The sequence below is a fragment of the Nansenia antarctica genome, assembly GCF_963989245.1.
Source record: "Nansenia antarctica genome assembly, chromosome: 10".
NCBI classification, from domain to species: Eukaryota; Metazoa; Chordata; class Actinopteri; order Argentiniformes; family Microstomatidae; genus Nansenia; species Nansenia antarctica.
Genome location: NC_137680.1, coordinates 14,406,793 through 14,428,451, shown reverse-complemented (window position 1 = coordinate 14,428,451; position 21,659 = coordinate 14,406,793). Strand labels below are relative to the sequence as shown.

Below are 21,659 nucleotides of genomic sequence, written 5' to 3'. Positions count from 1 at the left end.
AGATTTGATTCATTTGTTAACTTTTGTTAAATGCAATGCTAAGCCAGTGTACAGATTATTGAGCTGTTAAGTTTTTTGCAATGGCAGGAATGTATTTTGTAATGTTGAAGATGATTTAAGTAATAAAACCAGTCGTTTTTTTACTGTTGCAAATGCGGCTACTTCTTTTTTTCTCTCCAGTAAGAATGAGTCAACTTGTTCAAACTTCTACCATCTTTGTTTTCAGTGATGTTTTCGCAATACCCTTTTATATCTTGATCTTCCCATATCTAATAAAACACTCTCATGTTCTTCTCCACACACACACACACACACACACACACACACACACACGCACACTCCATACTGCCTCTCCCACCTCCTTGAAGCAGGTATCATTTTTTCCTGAAGATTCGCCTTCCTGTACCAGTATCTCTCTCTCTCCTGTTTGTCTCTGTTTGTCTGTCTGTCTGTTTGTCTGTCTGTCTGTCTGTTTGTCTGTCTGTGTGTCTGTCTGTCTGTGTCTGTGTGTGTGCTCGGCCTTCATATACTCAGTATTTAAACCCTTCCATTCATCTGTCTGCCCTGTTACCCTACCCTGCTTGCCATTCCACCCTGCTACTCCATTCTCCCCAATTCCCTCATTAAAACCCTATTATCTTATGTACGTGTCCTGTACTTGGGTTCCTTAACTCTGACCGTAACCAAATTACTGAGTAATTAACTTTCGAGCTAGGAGTTAGTACCACTCCCTGAAGTCCAGGAGCTGATAGCTGACAAGAATCGTAATGTAGAGTGAGTCATCAAAAAGGCTGTTATGTTAGTTCATCTGGCAGGGTTTGACCTGGGGATCTCCATACTTAAAGGTCATCCTCGTGGTACAAGGGGCTAATATTGGGGCTAACCCTAACACATGTCTCAGTCAGGATCACCCAGAGTCTTATTCCAGATCAACTCGATTACAGAAGCAACCAGACTCATGGCTTCATTTCATGAATCATACAACACTCTCATCTGACCCGACTGGCCTTTTATTCCTATCTCCTGACACATTATGTATGTATGAGGTCCCCATCTACTAAAGAGAAAATAACTGCAAACAGGCTGGTTTTATTATTTTTAATTGATTTATTTGTTTTTGTTTTTATTTCAAGTTAAGTGGCTGGTCATACATATATTTATTACAGGTACAACAATGAGGGTCTCAGAGTTTAATGTACATTCATTCACAGGACCCATACAAAACCACACATGCAGGCACGTAACACACATGCACAAGCACACATACACGCACACACATAGAGGTGTGTCGGGGGTGGGGGGGTGGGGGCAGAGATACGCTACAGATTACGTACGCTTGTTTTTAAACACGTGGAGAAAACAAACCCTTTGGGAGTCGGGGTACTGAACAACACAAAGACAGTAATAAGCAGTTTATGTGACTCGTCGATCATCAGAACTCTCACCCGCTTCCTGTTTAACCAACTTCCTTTTTTTACATTTTCTGAAACAATTACGGTTAATTATAGAGAGCACCTTTGTGAAAGTGTTTGTCTTTTTAAAACATGAAAACACAATGAGAAAACACAGCACATCATTTTTTGGCAGTCGGAAATGGCATTGCTTCAGCTAGCTGTTTTGTATTCGTTTTCATGTGCAGTGTTCCCACAGGTAACATAAAGCTAAAGACAAAAAGACAAATACATATCTAGACTAGACTAGCAGTAGGGAAAGGGTCTGAATCTGGTATAGTGCTTGGATTGCCTATATACTGTGACAGTGCTAGCATTAGCTTAGATTCAGAGCAGTCAAAAAAAAAAAGCATGTCTGCTTTTCAATGGTCAAAACAGTGCATTTCAGAAGAATATCAGTTAAATCTATGGCAAGGGAAAACCCCCAGTACCATGACTACTACAACATTAGTGTCTTTACTTAATTTATCTTGATATACTGGAAATCAAATAAAAACATTAGAAATGATAACATTATCCATTGATCGCAGCAATTCAGTGGATATTGGGACGTAGACTTTTTTTTTTAGTGGGTTAAACAACTTTCAGTAGCTTGATATCATGTTTACCACAAAGGTTCACAGCCAGCCTTAGACCCTTAGGGACAACATGGAAGGACAGCACACTCAAGACAAGAGGACACGTTTGGTCGATACAGGAGGAAGGAAAATGGTGAATGAAATCAAAGACATCAATGACCAAACTGGCCATCACAATAAACACATACAAAATGAGTTAGTCCACCATCAAATAATACTTGGATACATTCATACAGGGAAGTACGGAATCAGGTACGACAATCGGGGGGGGGAAAGACAAAAGACAAATAACGACAGGACAGAGAACCGCTCGTGTCTGAACCGGAACCAGACCTGGTCACTCTCACTCTCAACGCTGGGTCAACCAAGTCAACATAGGACCTGGTCCAGCTTCATAGCACCCTATTCCAGGTCTGACCCAGTTCGCCAGCCTAGTTAGAAGGTAGAAGACTCTTCATAGACACAGACAACAACAGGAAAGCACAGAGAGGCAACTATAGTGGTCCATCAGGCTAGGCGTGTGAGGGGGGGGGGGGGTCTGCTTGGACAACTTCAGCAACAGTTCACATCGATGATGACTGCATAGGAGGGGAAGGGTGAGGGGGTGACAGGTGGGAGGGGGGGCACAGATTGTGTCGCTATCTACCAGCCAGGAGCACGGGGGAGGAAGGCATTTGAGTTATAGGCTCTGTTAGGGAGTTAGAGAAGCAGGGAGAGGTGTGAGTCTAGAAAAATCAAGATTTCTTCTTTTTTTTCGTGGTTGTTTTTTTCCCCCACTGTAAGTCCCTTTCCGTGACCTCTGCCCTCGTGCTGTTGAAAGGGATGGTTGAAGAGGGACCTCAGCGTTTCGAAGGCTTCGCTGGCTTCGCTGGAGAAGCGCTTCCTCCCTGCAAACACAGACACAGAAAACACAGATTAGGCTCTGGAAATAGGCCCCTGACCTCACCAAGTCACTGTTGAGTTAATGTGAAAAACTCAAAGCCAGTTAGCATTGACGATTTACCAATTACGCTCACTGAGGAGACCACATTTCTCACACAGGATATTGTAGATGGTAACACAAAGTCTATACAATACATGGCAGCATTACTTTTTTTTTTTAAAATGGGTGATTCATCTAGTTACTGTATGCTGTACATCACAGTTCTCTGCCAGGCCTGTAGAATTCTATTTGTATGGCCGATATTTATAGCGTCATCGAAATAGTTTTCGGTGTGAATTATTGGCCGTAGGCTACCTTTAAAAAGCAAAACCTCCTAACACCAATGTGCTTGCTGTGGCCCAAACAGATCAGTTATTTGGTGTACTGTGTTTACCATAAGCTTATTCCCCCGAATAGATTGTGCATTATCTCTTTTAGATAGCAAAGCAGGATGTGGAATGAAGATAATCCATATCGTACAAAGACATTAAATCCCCGACACACAAAACTAGACGGAGGCAACAGTCTTTGCTCTGAGCCATTCCTACAGTGATTTGAGCGCAACATCATTATCTCGTCGAAAAGAAAATTAATTAGGATGCGGTGACAGAAGTGGAAACGAAAACACGTAACAAATGAAAACAAAAAGAAAATGGGAAGAAAATGGGTTGTCTGTCAACCCAGATAAACTTTTCCCGCACATTCTCATCTGGATGGATTAACGTGATTATATGTGGACAGATAGGAAGCGATAGAGAGATGATGGATTTAACTTAACGGTAATTATATCAGGCAGAAAGATGCATAAATCAGCCACTACAGGCAAGAGAAGTGGGTATATTTAAATATTTTGTCACATATGCTGTCATAATCATCTTATATGTTCACAATGCTACATAATGTCTGCATGCCGTATACGTTCCTAAAGGATGTGATTGTTAATTGTTGGCATGCTATACCCCATCCATAAAGAAAACTAGGCTATAGCACTAGCTGTGCTGGGTCCCAGACTGACACTCATAGTGTCGTTTGCAAGCTAGTCATGCTCTAGATAATATATGGTGCCTGGTGGAGACACAAAACTATTTCAAGTAATTTCTAAAGTTGTCAGAAAACTAAGACGCTCTTTCATGTGATAAATCCTGTAGGGATGCTGATGAATGTACCCTGCAGCGTCTTTGACACACTCACCCCGCTGTCAGTACCCCCACATACACAGACCTACTGGAGCTCTCCTCTCTCTCTTTCTCTCTCTCTCTCTCTCTCTCTCTCTCTCTCTCTCTCTCTCTCTCTCTCTCTCTCTCTCTCTCTCTCTCTCTCTCTCTTTCTCTCTCTCTCTCTCTCTCTCTCTCTCTCTCTTCTCTCTCTCTCTCTCTCTCTCTCTCTCTCTCTCTCTCTCTCTCTCTCTCTCTCTCTATGCCTCATTACATCTATAATTATTCAAATTTAGATTAAATCTAAATCTTCTGTATCTGAAGCTTGGTTAGCCAGACAGGCTAATTAAAAAAACTAAAAACGCCCTGGCACCCAAACTCCCAGAGCATGTCCACGAGATTAGCATGAGCTCCACACCTTGTGGGCGACGCATGCAGTGGGGCAAGGAGACAAAAACAAACAAAGAAAACAAACGCATACGGAACCGCTCTGAATGCATGGCCACGTCAACCCAGGAGGTGGGCCAATCCCCGAGGGGGATGTGAGAGAGATAAGGGGAGAGAGAGGGAGGAGAGAGAGAGAGAGAGAGGGGGGGGGGGGGGGGGTAGAGAGGGACAGAGAGGGACAGAGAGGCCGGTGGTGGTGGGGTGGGGTGGGGGAAGAGAGATAGGGAGAGAGAGAGAGACAAACAGAGAGAGAAACAGGGAGAGACAAAGAGAGGGGAATGGGCTGAGAGAATGGAGTTATATATATACATATATGTATATATATAACTCCATTCTCTCAGCCATTCCCCTCTCTTTATACGTATATATATATATAGACTAAGAGAGAGAGAATTCAAGTGCTACTCTGCGCTAGTGACAGTGTCTCTCCGGTTATGTAGCCTGTCAGCCGGTTGACGGATGGTGTAAGTGGATAAACTTCTCTGTGAAGCGCTTGTCACCTCTCTCAGTGGGAACAGACAGGGCCAAGCGGACTGAGACGCATTGGTAACAAAACTGCTGAGCCAGCCGTCAGCTGCTGAGGCTTTGTGCATTTTAAATTGTGTTTGTGGAAGCGGTGGTGATGAAACGTTTAAACGCTGTTTAAACACCTCAGGCATTACCCGCAGAGTCACACATTTAGGCCCAAAAACTGTCTCTCAAAATGCCAGCCACAAACAGTGCCGGAAGTCACTGTATGTCACTGAGTGTGGCATTGATTCTGTCCTGTATGGACCTAGTATACTGGGTGTGAGAGAAAGGCCCTTTGTATGTTTCTAGTTTCTCTGTGGTGGGTCCATCCCTTTCTCACATCGGCCCACAGACACGATAGATGATAATATAATGATTATAGTTTCATAATAGATCATTATTACCACAGCACAAAATCCATGTGTGGAATTAGACTATGAGTGCCCCTGACCCTTGTAAGCCCATTCCCAACCTTGGCACCACTATCATGTGTTTTGTAGTTGCATTAAGCCATAGGTAAGAGAGAAAAGCTGCCATCGGTGTCAATGACGGTTCCCCTGTGCACTAGCAGTTAGCATAGGCCTTTTAACAGCCATTAGGCACAAAGCAGGACGACCAGCCATCCCTAATGCGTCTGTGCGTGTGTAGCTAAAGCCATTCCTTTCATATGTGCGACTATTACACTTGCCTGGAAGTACAGTACAGTAGTAAGCCAGTATGTTAGAAGCTATGGATCCATATCAAGCTCATAAATAGCATTGTTACCTATGATTTGCAGACTGTAATGCATGAAGCCGACAGTGTGAAGTGTAATTATCACTCTCTGTCTCAAGATGCAAGATGTGATTTATGGCTGCTTCTTACATCTATAAATATTGAATACATTCTAAGCCAGTAAAAGCATAAATATGTCATTCAGCACCGGAAACATCTGTTACTCACTGAATGCCGGGTTTTTACAGAGAACGCTGAGGTGGAAGAGAAGGAAGAAAGGGAGAAAGAGACAGAAAGGTAAAGAGGAAGAGAAATGTGAAAAAGGAGTAAAAGATTCCATCTGTTTAATCATCTTTTTCCTTCAAGACTTGGTTTTAATTATAGATACCTCATGCCCAGAGGTGGTTATAATAGTGAGAAGGGAGAGCAATGTAACTTTGTTCTGGGTTAAGATGCCTTTACCATTTTGAAGATCTTGGACAGGGTTCCTTGTCCATCTCCTGCGGCCTTCTTGGCCTTAGCAGACCCTTGTGACTTCTGGTCCTGAAAGAGAACGAGAAAGAGAGTTGTGTTTATTATATATCATTTCCCTTTCTGTCATTATTGATTTATACTTTGCTATATATTTTATTTGCCAGTGTAATATTTGATATGCTAATAAAGCTTATTGAATTGAACTGAGTTGAATTGAATTGAAAGAAAGCTACTTTAAGAGAGTGAGCAGTGATGCTGTTAACACTATTCGTTCCTATATCAATAACGTCTTTGTTGCCTACTTATGATCTCTATACATCAATGTACATAATGCCCATTCTATATCACTGCTATAATCTCAGTCTGTGCTCAATACAACATTTCTCACAGAAAACACAAGCTGTGACTTCAAACTTCAATAACAGCAGCTGCTCTTTCATGCCTGCTCTTTGACTTTCACCGGGGGAATGGTTGAAATCAAACTCAGATTAAACATGCATGAGGATGAAATATTTGGAGAGGGATAAATCACTGTGTTATTTAACCTTACCTCAGGGGTGCTCAGAGCTCCCTGTTAACTCTTTTTACCCCCCCCCTCTCTCTTTTAGCTGTTAAATGACTCATAACACCCATAACACACACACACACACACACACACACACACACACACACACACACACACACATCCAGCAGGACCAGGAGAAGAGGACCAACCTATTCAGCAGCATAGCCATAAGAAAAGGCTGCTGGAACAAATATGGCAAATAAAATAAAGAAGTCGGTATTCAGTTCAACCGGAGGTGGAGGAGGAGTTGCGGATGAGAGCATTATGCATGCCGTGTATTACTCAGGCTCTCAAGCCTTATATAAAATACAGCTACTGCGGAAGGCCTGTTTTTTGGGGGGGTCTTTTTTTTTTTTTTTTTTTTACAGTTTATCGTTATCTGTATTGGAAGCACCTTACCAGGCGTAGTTTGGCAGTGAGAACTCTCCACTGGACATGGAACAGAGACAGAGACAGACAGAGACAGACAGAGACGGACAAAGACAGACAAAGACATGGGTGAGTTGGGAACGGGGTCGACGACACACACACAACGGCTCAACACTGGGCTTACTCAGAGCAAAGGCGGCAGGACAGCAAGGAGAGAAGGCGATCCACATCCGGCGCATTGGGCGCAGGCAGGGGCAGAGGCAGAGGCAGAGGCAGAGCATAGCACAGCAAGGCAGACGCTCGCGCATCGCATCAGAGAGAGCACAGGTTCAGTGACACGGAGCACAGGTGATCACATGACAACAAAGCCAATGACATCATAAAGTGTTGCATAAAGTGCGATAATGACCATGAAACTATAACAAATATTGCTGAATGAATAAGGAGAGTGTGCGGAGAGTGTTAATGGGACTCACCTTAGACTTGGGAGGAGCAGGGGACACCTGAAGAAGAGGTAACGAGACCATTAGAAACACCACACACACACACACACACACACACACACACACACGCACACAACAGAAGTCGTTCACTCACGATGGATCTGAAGAAGTGTGCCACGGCGTTTTCCTCTCCCTTCTTGCGAGGGGATGCTGTGGCAGGTCTTGCAGGGGAGGAGGACAGGGCGCCGCGGAAAGAGCCCTGCAGAGACGGAGGGGAGGGGGGGGGGGGGGGGGGTGGAGACAGAGCAAGTTTAGAACACTCTAGACTAGAATGATGTTAGAAAACATGAGCAAACACCGCGAGGGTGGTACTTCTGACTCTACTGCTTCTGATCAGGGATAGTCTTCTGCTTCCAGAGGGAGAAGGTTCTAGTGCCCATCGAGTTCAATGTCAAATGTCTTTCCTTGATTCCATGTGTCCTCTCTCCTCGCCTCCTTATCAGAACACACTGGAAATTCCTCCCCTTGGATCTTTTTCTTCCAAGAGGAGAGGAGATGAGGAGGAGGAGGCAAGGGGAGGGGATGAAGAGGAATTCAGGAAATACTTGAGATTAGGTCTGGATGGGGGGGTGGGGGGGTCTGGAGGACACTGTCTCTGCTGTAGAACGGTGTTCCCTCCTTCGGATGGATAGAGAAAGAGTAGAGGAGGAGAGAAGAGTAGAGGAGAAGAGAGGAGAGGAGAGGAGAGGAACTCTTTCAACTCCTTCATTCCCAGTTGACTCACGTCTCAGCCATAAACAGATAACACCCATGCGAAACTCATTAAAACCTCGCTGAATATGAATGATTAAAAGCTGGTCTCGGCCGGGTGAGGGAATCTACGGAGTATTAAAGAAATAAGGTCAGCCGAACTCTTTGTTTATACGTTGATCTTTACAAGGAGGAGATAAATATCAACAGAAAATGAATGCTGACTTGTTCTGCCCAAGTGGAAGCTAAGTAGAGAATCAATACAATTTAGTTGTACTCGAAAAAAACAAAGACCTTTAGAAGGCCACATGATGGTGATGAATCCTAATGGAGCCTAACCTCTCACACCTCACGTTCTACCTAGTGTTGTTGTGTTCTCACACCCACATTCTCAGTCACCATACGGTCTAAAATGTTGCCTCTGCCGCACACACACACACACACACACACACACACACACGCACAAACACACACACACCCACACACACACACACACACACACGCACACGCGCACACACACACACACACACACACACACACGTACCTACATACATACACACACACTCACACACATAGACACAGACACACAACAGAGGCTTAAGCCAAGTGTTGCATTAAAACAGTGTGAACCTTAAATTATTCATCTCCTTAACAAGCCTGATTATTCTTGAGGCTAGGAGTTTGAGAATAACATCATCCTTTGGTTGTGAAACTAATTTCCTCCAATCGAGTGTGTATTCCGGTCCTTTGAGCCTGGGTCTTTAGTAGAGAGTGAAGGTAGGGGCAGATTTACCTAATTGCTTTTGAGAAAGCTCTGAATCACTCTCTGATTACCCTTAATAAAAGAACTTTAGGTAATGATTCTTAATGGTTCCTCCTTCTTAAATGCACTTTGTACGCCCCAAAATTGCATGTCTTCCTCCCGTTCCACGTGTAGACGGATGATTACAATTACCTTAGGGAAAATGTGTTAGCGCTGCTATGCTATAGGTCATCCTTTCAATTGTATGTGTAACCCTAGAGGACTGACCATTTCAGATCTATCAAACTAAGTGGATCGTTGCAATCGCTTGGAATAGGATCAGGTCTGATGTGTTTTATGAGGACAGATTGTTCTGATCTTGATCTGTTCGAACTACTGCCATCGGTGAAACAGTATCGTAGCCTCAGGGCTAAAAGCCAGAGGATGTCGAACAGCTATTTTCCCCAAGCAATCAAGCTCCTTAGGAAATGCACTGGCATAAAGCAAAGGACTGTCTCTCCCATACCATCCCTACTGGATTAATTAAAATAAAATGTTTGTACCCTACATTGATGTAATAAAAGCAATTCTGATTCTGATTGTGATTCTGATTGTTATCAATAGACGTTGTAGTCGACTTGTTTGTGCCTTGTGCGGGAGCGGGAGTGAATCAATTCCTTCATTTGTAGTTGTGGTTGTGGTTGTGGTGGTTGTGGTTGTTGTTGTTGTTGTTGTTGTTGTTGTTGTTGGCGAAGCTTTGATCATCGCAGCGGTGTGTCTCCTCGCCTGGGTGACTCAACTGTTTGCGTCGGTGTGTCCTCCACCGCATTGTTACTCACCGGAACGGAGGCTTCGTGACTGAAGCCCATGGCCAAAAACCTCTGAAGCCCATGCCCAAAAACCTTGTTTGAACGGGGGCGTTAGGGGGGGACTGAGCGTTCAAGTGTGTGTGTAGAACACTGTCTACACACAAGTTCTACATACATCTTTTATGGATGTTCCCCCCGGGCTAGAGAAGTAGAGACAGAGTGAAAGTGACAGGTGGGGAGACAGAGGAGATGAGGCAGAGACGGAGGAAGAAGGTAGAGAGACAGAGGGTGGAGAGAGAGAGAGAGAGAGACAGACAGAGGAGAAATGTAGGGAGACAGAGTAGAGGGGTAGAGAGAGCGAAGAGAGTTAGAGGCAGAAAGCAACGGTAGACACAGTTGAGAGAGTCAGAGAGAGAAGAAAGAGAGCAAAGAGCGGTCGAGAAAGAGAGAAAGAAGAGAGTTAGAGAGACAGAAAGAGACAGGTAGAGGAGAGAGGTAGAGAGAGAGAGAGAGAGGGAGAGAGAGAGAGAGAAGAGAGGTAGAGAGAGAGAGAGAAGAGAGAGAGAGAGGGAGAGAGAGAGAGAAGAGAGGTAGAGAGAGAGAGAGAAGAGAGAGAGAGGGAGAGAGAGAGAGAGAGAGAGAGAGAAGAGAGGTAGAGAGAGAGAGAAGAGAGAGAGAGAGGGAGAGAGAGAGAGAGAAGAGAGAGAGAGAGGGAGAGAGAGAGAGAAGAGAGGTAGAGAGAGAGGAGAGATGAGAGGTGCTCAGTGTGTTCCTGATGTGGGAGGTGCTGGAGCCTCAGCCTCAAGTGTGTATTTGATCATTAGAGAGTGGTTTTTAGACATAAACAGAGGGATGAGAGTCGAACCAACGCTAGACACTAGACTTCTAGACACTGAAGAGAAGAGGGGTCCAAACACTCATAAAACACTGCTTGAAGTCCCCATGTCCTTGGAATGCCCTTTCTTCTAAAAAAATAAGGATCAAACTATTAAACTCTGTCCATGCCGAATCGTGGCGTATGTACGTAGTTTCCAAAAATCTGCACGAGAAAATAGAAAACGAAAAAAAATCTACATTTGAGCTGAAGGCATCTCAATGTTGATTTGTTATCATCAAAACGTTTCTCCCAAAAACTCAAAAGGACTTGACTGAATCATGTTGCCATGGATGCTATTACAACATCTCATTTTCACACACTAGAGACGCGTTTCTGAGAAAAGAGAAAAGGAGTTTGGAGCTCTGACTCAGGGAGGTGAGAGCCAGGGATGATTGGGTCGGTTGGCGTTCTGTTTGATGTCTGAAGAGTGAGCTCTCATCAAGCCTTCACAAATACAGCTCCACCAAAAAGAAAGAAGGAAAACAAACCCCAAACATACCCCAAACTCCTCCACTTTCATCACACACTCTCTGTGAGACCGCTCTGAGACATTTAAATTCCTTTCATTCTCAAAAAAATGCATGATTGGACTTACATAACGGTTGAAGCCCTGAGGTCCGTCCTGGGTGCCTGTCGCTAAGGGGAACATGGCAATTCAGGCCAAATAAAGTCTCCTGACCCATGTGGAAGGTCAGCTGGCTGAGTGCAGGTACTGAACGCTGTATTCAGCGCTCGTAGGACACCTCCTCCCTGAGGATTTGATTGCTGTCAAAACTGGCCCCCTCACAGGTCAGGAGGTCGGAGGTCAGAGATGGGACATCTTTAAAAATGGATCACTGTCAATTATTTATTCTGCCCAAGAGGACAAGCGGTGCACGGAGAGGTCAGGAAGGATGCAGACACACACACACACACACACACACACACACACGCACGCACGGACACACGCACGCATGCTCGTGCACACACACACACACACACACCCACACACCCACATATACACACACACACACACACACACACACACACACACATACCCACACAGTACAGAAAATGCAAATGAATATAGACCTATTGTATGTGTGCACACATTTTACACGCACTCATGCATAATTCATGCAAACCTATCAGCTTTGTATCTAAACTAAAATAGTAGCTAGTCTAACTTTTCAAATTCTGCCCGTGGAATACTTCTGGTGACCTTATTGGTCTGTCTCCACAGGCTGCTGAAGTTGAAGCTCTGAAACTTTCCCAACTGCCTAGGAGAGGACATCACGGACGGTCAGATCTATACTTCAGGGGTTAGAATATCGTTTCCGAAGACTTGAAAACTACATTCATGAGCAGAGAACGCTCCGGGTCACTGACTAAAGTAACGGAAAAAGGTTCTGTCCTAATCAAAGCTGCATGTCAGTGACAGCTGGATCTCTCGGGGCAAAACACCCACCCCAGGACAGCTTGTTATGGTACCATAAACAACCGTACAAGCGAGTCTCCCTTGGGTAACCTCAGGACAGAGAGGGAGAGAGAGAGAGATGGAGGTGGTCTTAGGTCTTTGAATAATATCATTAAAAATAATAATATCAACAAACATTTTGGCCTGGATTCCTGGATATGGATTACCGGTAAGCCTAACTCTGGACTCAGAAGCACCCTTAATGGAGATTCTGCATTGAAAGTGTGATTTAGTCTAGTACTAGGCTTGAAACCAGCCATGCAATATATTGGGGTGAGTCCTTTTTTAAAAATGTTTTTATTATCTCTCAGAGGATCCTGAAAGACCTGAAATAGATCCTTCTCCTACTTAAATAAACTTGTTATTCATACATTCATGTGTGGGATGCAACTAAATGGCACAGTGTCCTCCAAAGCACCAGTGAATAGAACCACAATAAAATCCAAGATACAGGGATGGGGGAGGGAGAGAGAGAAAACGCACTCTGAAAATTATGAATAATAAGGACATCCATTTGCATCCTGAATAGGAAAACAAGCAGGACATTGTAATGAGTGTAAGAGACAGAACTATCCTGACCCTGGCCGAGGCCGCTGGAAATAATCCACATCAAGATAGCACTCCTCTTTTATTCATACAAGGAGCCTTATTAATAATAATTAATGAATTGAATGTGAAACAGCATATCTTTCACACCTCCATATTCATTACCGAGTATGAGAGAATGGCCCTGGATGAGATGAAGAAGTAGGACAAGCATACAATTTGGTTTCTGAAAAGCCGCTGTTTGCCCTCTCTCAGCCGCAAACACAGTTTTAACGAGACAGAAACACTTTGCATTCATAAAACTGAAAGAAAAACACTTTGCAATCATAAAGTTGATTTCTCCTGATACTTACACAATGACTCACAAACAAACAAACACTCACACGTGCCGGCGTGTGTGAGACTGAAATATAATTTAGCAGCGCTAAGACAAGCTAAGAGCCCCTCTACAAAAGAAAGCCGTGGGCAAGTAACTGTCTGCCTGCTTATTAGTTCTTTCATCTTAGGCTTGTAAAAGGATGTATCTAGGGAACAAGGTATTAGCTCACATTTTACATGACCTTAAGCTACTTAAGCTGAGCTTTGAAGGGGCCTCACATTTCCATTAAGTCTGCATAGCCCTTCGTTCAGCCTCATGTAGTGTAGCCATGGTGTAACTGCAGAGTGTATAGTAGTCTTATTGACGAGAGAGAGAGAGAGAGAGAGAGAGAGAAGACACAACCTGTCATTCTGCTATGCTATGCTGTACATCGCCTCTCCAGTAGGGGCAGTGTCTCTCTTGCTTGGCTGTGCTCTCACCCTACTACGGACCACCCTATCCTCGTTACTCCATCGTACGGAGTTCCTTCTCCTTGGCCCCTGCTCCGAAGCCCTAAGAACCTCCTCCCTGCCAGACCTTTCTAGCTTTGTTCTAGACCTATCATGTGCTGTAGCCATGTCCTTAACTGGCATGCCAGTCACTAGTCAGACTGTACTGTAGGAGTTGGCTTAAGCACTTTATAGATCTGGCAACAGGCTAGGATCAACCCACTCCTAACAAGCCTGAGGCTTTGGGACTCACGCTTAAGACCACAGAGGACTATCGGGTCCAATAGGGTGGTAGAGGTAGAAATCTGAGGATGAGTTTGTGTGTTTGATACCATTCGTTCATTCCATTAGAATTACAATGACCCCGTCTTCCGATTTCTGCCTCCACCACTGTGATGAGTCAACAGTCCCACATGACTGATTCATACTGGGACATTGAGAAGGAAGTCTTGGCTTGGCTTGACTCAGAGCATTATTTAATCAAATCTGTTAACCAGGCTTTGGGGGTATTACTGTAAGTCAAGGAAAATCTTCTTCTTGAGCTGCAATGAGTCACATTAAATGCATGCCCATGACAGACAATATTTATAGTTTCAATAACAACATTCAAAACCTATCAATTCCGATTGTCACTGTGGAGTGAGATCAATGTCTCAGGTTTAGAGCCGAAAACAGCTTACTGACAGAATGTTGGGCCCAAAGAAACAATGTCAACAACTACACCAATCATCTTCATTTCAAGTGAAAATAAGAAATAACCATGCTGCTCAGATCAGTATGAAGTGTCCATATGCAGCTGGTTCTTTGTTGCTGTTCTTTGCAGTATACTTTCCAAAGACACTGTTGTTAGTCGAAGGGTTAGAAGGACTTAGGATCATTATCCTAAGAGAATTATCAAAAGAGAGAGAGAGAGACAATATACAAACAATTAATTATTAAACAGAAAACATAACAAAGACAGGGCTCAGGATGTTGTTAGAGAGTTTAATCAAGCCATAATCCAAAAGCTTAGAACAGGATCCAGGTTAGGGAACAGAGGTTGGTCATCACAATTCACACAGGAAATACAAAGCATCATGACAAGCATTGATTGGATATCGGAAAGCATTACAAAAGAGGATCAGCGAATAGGATCCACCCATGTATAGGTACAATAGATACAGAACACATACAGATATATGTTCTATCTCTATGGTAGACAGACTCCCATGCGGGTGCATGCATACACACACACACACACACACACACACACACACACACACACACACACACACACACACACACACACACACACACACACACACACACACACACACACACACACACACACAGTTCCTGACGGGAAAAAAGACACCAGTGAACCTGAGGGGTGCTCTATCCATATCAATAGAATTAATTAATCAATCAATTAATTAATTTCATATCTATGGCTCTATCTAGCTGGCATGGCTTGAGGAGTGACTTCACCTCTAGAAGCATTTGACCAAGACACTAGGGTGGGACTGCAGGCAGTATTACAACACTTTTTGGGGGTTCTGAATTATCAGCTTTTCAACTAGAACCTGATGAATCTGGGTGCCAGTTCTGGCTTCATTTCCACACCAAACAGACCTTTTCACATTAATATTTAACTTTTTTTGTCATGGTTTTTCAATGTATCAATGAATAGCTACCCACAGTACAGTACAGTTATACCCCCAAATTAGTACAGTATATCATGATCTCTCTAATTAATAATCATTTGGAACCTTATTGGTCTTCTGATGTAGGTAAGTTACACAGTGGATTGAGTTCCTGAGATTTAACTCATTCTGTATCTTTTTGGTGATACCTTTAGTTTAAATATACAGTATCATTCATAAATTAAAATGAAATCCCAATGGCCTAATTTATGAACATAACCCTTTAACATGCAACAGATGAGACCAGGACTAGATACGTACAATGAAAATATCAAATTCCAGTTTGTAAAAGGTTCCATAATAATAAATATACCTGTTAAAATCTGTCAGTTATAGTAAGCCCTTACCCGTTGAAACAATCCATTGTGATTAACTTTAACATGCTTAAAATCAAGGAAAACAAAATCAAGGAAAACAATAGTGTGATGTTAATACTATATTGGGTTATGGCCAGTAATACTGCAGTTTAATTTCTTTGTTTCATATTTTGAACTTTTAAGTTTTGTATTATGCTATCGTCATCATAAGAGGATGTAAAAATATTCTGTATTTTTACTCTTGAACTAATTGATCCTTTATAAAACTTTGATCAGGGCGGAACATAATGTTCTGCTTGTGGCAACAGATATAATAAACACTTATTATCTGAAGGCAAACACTTAAAAACATAAATACCTTTTCATACTGTATGTTTGTCTTTCATCAACATAATCTTCTCTGATATGGAAAAGAAAACCCTAACCCTTACATTTCATGAAAGAGGTGATTGTAAAAAATCAACGACCCCCAATAATAATAATAATAAAAAATAACCAATACTGAAGCAAATTGGCAAATAACCTTCCTGTCTTTTGACTTTAAGGATTTACTTAACAATTTGTTCATTTATTTCAGGCCAGTAAAACAATGACATTTTCTCTTGTGGCAGATATGAGTTTCAGTAGTATATTTCATTTGTTGTACATAAGAGAGGACCTGATTTAAATAGGTGCAGCATGTACACAACCAAATAATGTCCCAATAATAAAAACAAGCTGTAAAACAACAGTTACTAATTGGAAATATTTCTATAAACCTACATTTGTGATTTAATTTAAGATGTGGATTTGTAATCCATCAAACTCTCCTCCGCTCGGAAGTTGGTGTAAGGCTTGGGAGGATGCATATCTTTTGGATTATGTTCAGAAATCATTCTGCAATTGTGAATATTTTTCTCTGAAGCTAACAATCCTCTCTCTGGTCTGAAGAGGATGTACCAACACCTATTCACCAAGAAGGACTCAAACTGAGCTGGAAAAAAGAACTGACTATAGAACTGAGACTTGACCAATCCAACTAGCACACTCAACCAACACTCACTTCTCTATGTTGGAACGTAACTGTTGTTTAAGGTAGTTCTCAGCTCTTCTTCCAAAGTTAACGACTGTTACAAACAGGGCATCTCAGACTGACATGTACCCCATGTTGGCACATCTACTCACAATTCTGTTGTTAGTTGACACGAGCTCTGGGTGAGGCTTTGGGATTCAGCATTAACACGCAGAAACGCAAACAAGGCAACAGAGGCATGAGCATTTCCACTGTACCCCTAACGCAACCTAACTGTATCTGTACCTACTCCTCCTACACAACGCAGCTTCATGAACTCCATGAAATACCCATATACAGTAGGACCCTATACATGTGTTTTCCTATTCTAAGGAGCATTATATTATTTCTGTTGGATTATGTACAATATCGTTGTATAGACTTGTCTAAGTATCAATGGAGAGTGAAAAAAATGCTACTCTCCACACCCAATGTCGGTCCATGCAAGGCATTTAGGTCACAACTTTATACTATATAACAGTCTGCAAAATACCTAGATATTATGGCTATTATAGCTCTCCAAAAACTAGCAAATTGCCAATATCATCAGTCTCCCAATATTTTCTCCTAACCTCCAAGAAGGGATATATTGATAACAATTTCCCCCAAAAATGTCCCAAATCATTCCTTTTTCAAAATATTCCTGATACACATATTTTAAATGGCACCAGTTTCTACTGTACATAGATAAAGTAAATGTAGCATACTAAATGAAAGCAAACATCAAAGACTATTGAGAGGAACAACAATTCAACCATTCACTTGTACCATGGTGATTACCACAGCCGTACCAAATATGTTTTTGAAATAAAATGATCTATAAATGACAGTACCACAATAATAAAATCTTAATTCCAAAGAATGTAAGTCAATGCTCTACACAAATCGTAAACCACACCCATACCAGTTATCCAGTGTCAATATCTATCCTATTATGCCATTAACAAGCAGATAACCATGTTTTAGGAGAATGTCATGAACTTTGGTACATCGATCATATGAAAACAAAAAAATAAATCACACAAAAGAAACCACATAAAATACACTCTGATTAAGACAACAATTCTTGTGACAAATTCTTGCATCAACAACAACAACAAAAATCATAAGCACAAGTCAGTCCGTTAAATGGGACCGGGAATGCGAACACACAAAAAATGAACCGTGGTACCTTTGCAGTGTATCTTTTCTAATGACAGTATTAACCTCCCCTCTTTCCTCACCTTGCTCTTCCTCTTCTTGTCCCCTCCAAAGAAATTTCCAATCTGATCCAGAAGGCCGGGGGCCTTCTTCCTCCTGCCCAGCCCGAAGGCCGCCTGTCCAGAGCTGCTAGCAGAAGCCATAGTGGATGATGTAGTTTGGGTCGGGTAGTGCTAGTATTGGTTGTTTGGGTTCTGTCTCTGGAGTGAGAGAGAAGGGGGCTAAAAGAGAAAGAGAGCGAGAAAGGGAAGCGATACCACTACTGCGACTACTACTACTACTACTAGTCTAGATCCTGATCCTCGGAACCGCACTCTGACCCTGCTCCTCCGTGCTCTTGGATGGTCTGTAGCTCGTCAGATTCGGAGGGGCGGTCTTTGAAGGTGTTATCCTCTCGTCCCGGGGCATCTCGGGAGAAGAGGCGGACCAGGTGGGGGCGGGGCGTGGCGGCGTCAGCGTCAGCATCAGCTGTGCTGGCGTCGGGCCAGGAGTCGTGGGGGCCCTCAGCGCCCGTGGAGTCAGTCACCGCCGGCTTCTTGGAGGGGCAGTCATTGTTCTGGTTGACATCTGCCTCGCTGCCACCCAGGCCTGCGCAGAAACAACAAGAGTTATCTATGGGCTAGGGCCTGCATGGCGCACAACAAGGGCCTGGGACAATGAGGCCTATTGACCAACACCCTGCCCTTTCTGCCTGCTAGAGACAGCAGCAGAGAGAGGGGATCTGACATGGCCTACAGTAAACCTAGCGTATAGAGACACATACTGTACATACAGTCATGAGATCATTTCACTTGGGGAAACGTTCATTGGCAAGGTCAGCAAGGTTCTACTAAGTACGATCACAACGGTTGTTCAGAATACACCACATCAATGTCTTCCATGGCCCCCCCACAACAAACCAAAATCTCTGTGGAGGAAATGATGATACTATCATTCACACACATGTACAGAATATAGAACAACCCTCATCTGACAGGGGTCGTATGTCTTGCGACATCCCATGCTAATTCCCATCATTTCCATGTGAACCCTACGCCCATCCCCTGTGAGCTGTGAGTGAGACAGAGGTATTACTGTCGGGTATTCACTGTAATTTCCACTCTGACAGTATCGCGTCCAGGCTAGCTCGCTAAGCGCTAAGTACAGGGCATGGAGTCCAACCCTGCCCACTAGAACAATACAGACACTGTGGCAGAACACAGAGGGAATCTGAATGCTAATATTTGCCTCACAGTGGCCCATTGTCAACGCCACACAGTTATTTCTGTGGAACAAAGGCGCCAGTGTCACTAAAATAACTCCTATAAGTATGGATTTTCAGCCCAATGGACGGTGACACTTATCCGACGGCCGAGGAATAGAAAGGCTGCTGGATGTTGGCTGCTTGGGTCCGAGCGGGCCGTGGGGCTCAGTGGCGCAAGCTCAACGCGAAAACCGATCAAAACTTGATTTGATTGCAATGCTAGGGTCATTGGGGGGAAATGTGGAACCATCCAAGGTATAAACCTGCTTCACTGTGACTCAGTATTTGCAGTAAAAACCGTGGTACTTTGCAGGAGATCACTATACAGTAATAGTGCCAAACATCCCTTGTCACCTTGGTTAACAGGAAACTGTAACTCTGATTCTATATATAGGCACCCCCGTATATATAGAATCAGAGTTACAGTTTCCTGTTAACCAAGGTGACAAGGGATGTTTGGCACTATTACTGTATAGTGCTCTCCTGGAAAGTACCGTGGTTTTTATATAGGGGGGTGGGGAGGGGGAGACAGATAGACAGGCAGGCAGATAGGCAGACTGGGAGTCAGACAAAAAAAGACAGACAGACTGTGTACTGTGTTTTCTCTTAGTAGGGGTCGTATTCTATTAGGCCAGGATGATGGTAAAAGCAATGATTGTGACAATGAGTAAACAGCCCAGTGATGTCCTCCCCTGCATTGGCCCTAACCAGTCCCCTCTCTCTCTCTCTCTCTCTCTCTCTCTCTCTCTCTCTCTCTCTCTCTCTCTCTCTCTCTCTCTCTTTCTCTCTCAACTCATCACTCCCTCTCTCTCAGCATATGCCTCTTAGCACTGCACTCCAACAGGGTAAAGAAATAGCTTGGTAAAAAAAAATAGTAAAAAGGTAAAACAGCTTGTTTTGACAGGCACTGCTCCACAGATGTATTGTTAGTGGAGAAAATACGATTTGAGCTGAAGAAATATAGCTATAAAATACAATTTGAGCTGCTTTCATTGCAACATGGGTGGATGTAGGGCTATTAAAACTCCAAACCTTGAAGAGGGGACATATCTGACAGTATATGTGACAGCAGCTGGTGAAACTGGGAACAATGACACACTCGCTAGTCAAACCAAAATATTGCAATGCAATGGATTCGGTGAGTAATTCCCACTACTCTGCACTAACTAAGTAGTAGTGGGGATTACTCACCGAATCCATTGCATTGCAATATTTTGGCTAGACTAGCGAGTGTGTCATTGATTTTCAACAGTGTTGAAATGTATTAAAATGTTTGGGTTAATGGTTAAATGGTCGGTTGCCGACTTGATCCTGGTTTCACTGCTGTCACATATGAATTTGTGGTCTAAACCTTTGCATTGTGCCCTCGGGCTTCTGGCGTAGGTAACAAAGACCTCAAATCAAGTCAAGGCAAGACCTTTATATCCTCGCTGCAAATAAACCAGCAGACTCCTGCACCTCACTGACTTCATTACCCTGTGCCATCATCATCTCTCCGGGAGTGGATGTCTGCATCCTGCACAGGGACTGCATCTCCTACCACTTTACCTTAATAAGACACCAGTCAGTCAACGGAGCAAGGGCTGATTTAACACCCTCTCACACTCACCCTCTCCCAGACAGATAAGGCAAGAGCATCTGTTCCAGCATCTGTTCTGTTCTAACTGTTCCATCCAGTGATAATTCACATTGAGATCTTTCATTGAAGAGAACAGTTAGGCATATGCTCCCAATAGTGAGTGTGTGTGTGTGTGTGTGTGTGTGTGTGTTTAGGTGTGTGTGTGTGTGTTTAGGTGTGGGTTTGGGTGTGCATGTGTGTGTGTGTGTGTGTATGTGTGTGTGTGTGTTTATGTGTGGGTTTGTGTGTGTGTGTGTGTGTGTTTACGCGTGGGTTTTGGTGTGTGTGTATGTGTGTGTGTGTGTGTGTGTGTGTGTGTGGGTTGTGACAATTACATCTCCATCCGAGCTTGTCATACTATTTGCCATACATAATTTTTTGGCAACTGTCTGCTACCTTTTTAAAGTGTTTTAAGGGGGTTGTGTGGGGACGGTTCCATCTCACTCCCACTGTTGTCTCTATTGCTGTGAGACAGTGGGAGTTTGCGCCAGACATGAGCATGAAAGCGGGAATAAAATCAATCAAAATCTAACGGAAGGTAGGTAGGAAAGGAAGAAAACAAAAAAATACACATTTCCGTCACCTTTGAAAACCTATCCTAGGAAAGAGAGATGAAAGAGAGATGAAAAAAGAGATTGAGAGGGGGTTAGCGAGATAGTGGGAGGGAGAGAGAGAGAGAGAGGGGGGGTGCTCCTTCATTATATTTACAAAACCATGCTTAGTTGCCTCTCCTGCATCGATGCCATGGCAGAGAGAGCAGGGATGTGTCAAAACACCAGAACTTGTAAACAACATTCAAGGCAATTACAGAAAAACAGACTGATGCACTCTCTCTCACTCTCTCTCTCTCTCTCACTCTCTCTCTCACACACACACACACACACACACACACACGAAGGATGACACATAACACTAATTAATTGTGCTGAGGATT

The 21,659-nt window shown here is 43.3% G+C and overlaps 2 protein-coding genes across 2 annotated transcripts in view; both read right to left on the bottom strand.

Annotated features, from left to right (window-relative positions):
- Positions 1-2,868: 2,868 nt before the first annotated feature.
- On the bottom strand, positions 2,869-18,007 carry LOC308166674 (myelin basic protein-like; the record flags this gene model as incomplete). Its single annotated transcript, XM_080540999.1, has 5 exons — positions 2,869-2,916; positions 6,239-6,319; positions 7,661-7,687; positions 7,782-7,886; positions 17,888-18,007. 5 exons carry the CDS (start codon positions 18,005-18,007, stop codon positions 2,869-2,871), a joined length of 381 nt encoding a protein of 126 aa, XP_080397125.1.
- Positions 18,008-18,147: 140 nt separating this feature from the next.
- LOC308166672 (myelin basic protein-like) overlaps positions 18,148-21,659 on the bottom strand; it is a gene marked incomplete at both ends in the record, with an annotated part of 30,207 nt that continues 26,695 nt past the window's right edge. Inside the window, one exon of the mRNA XM_080540997.1 lies at positions 18,148-18,452. Within this exon, the coding sequence (XP_080397123.1) occupies positions 18,148-18,452 (305 nt within the window). The remainder of the gene's footprint in view (positions 18,453-21,659) is intronic.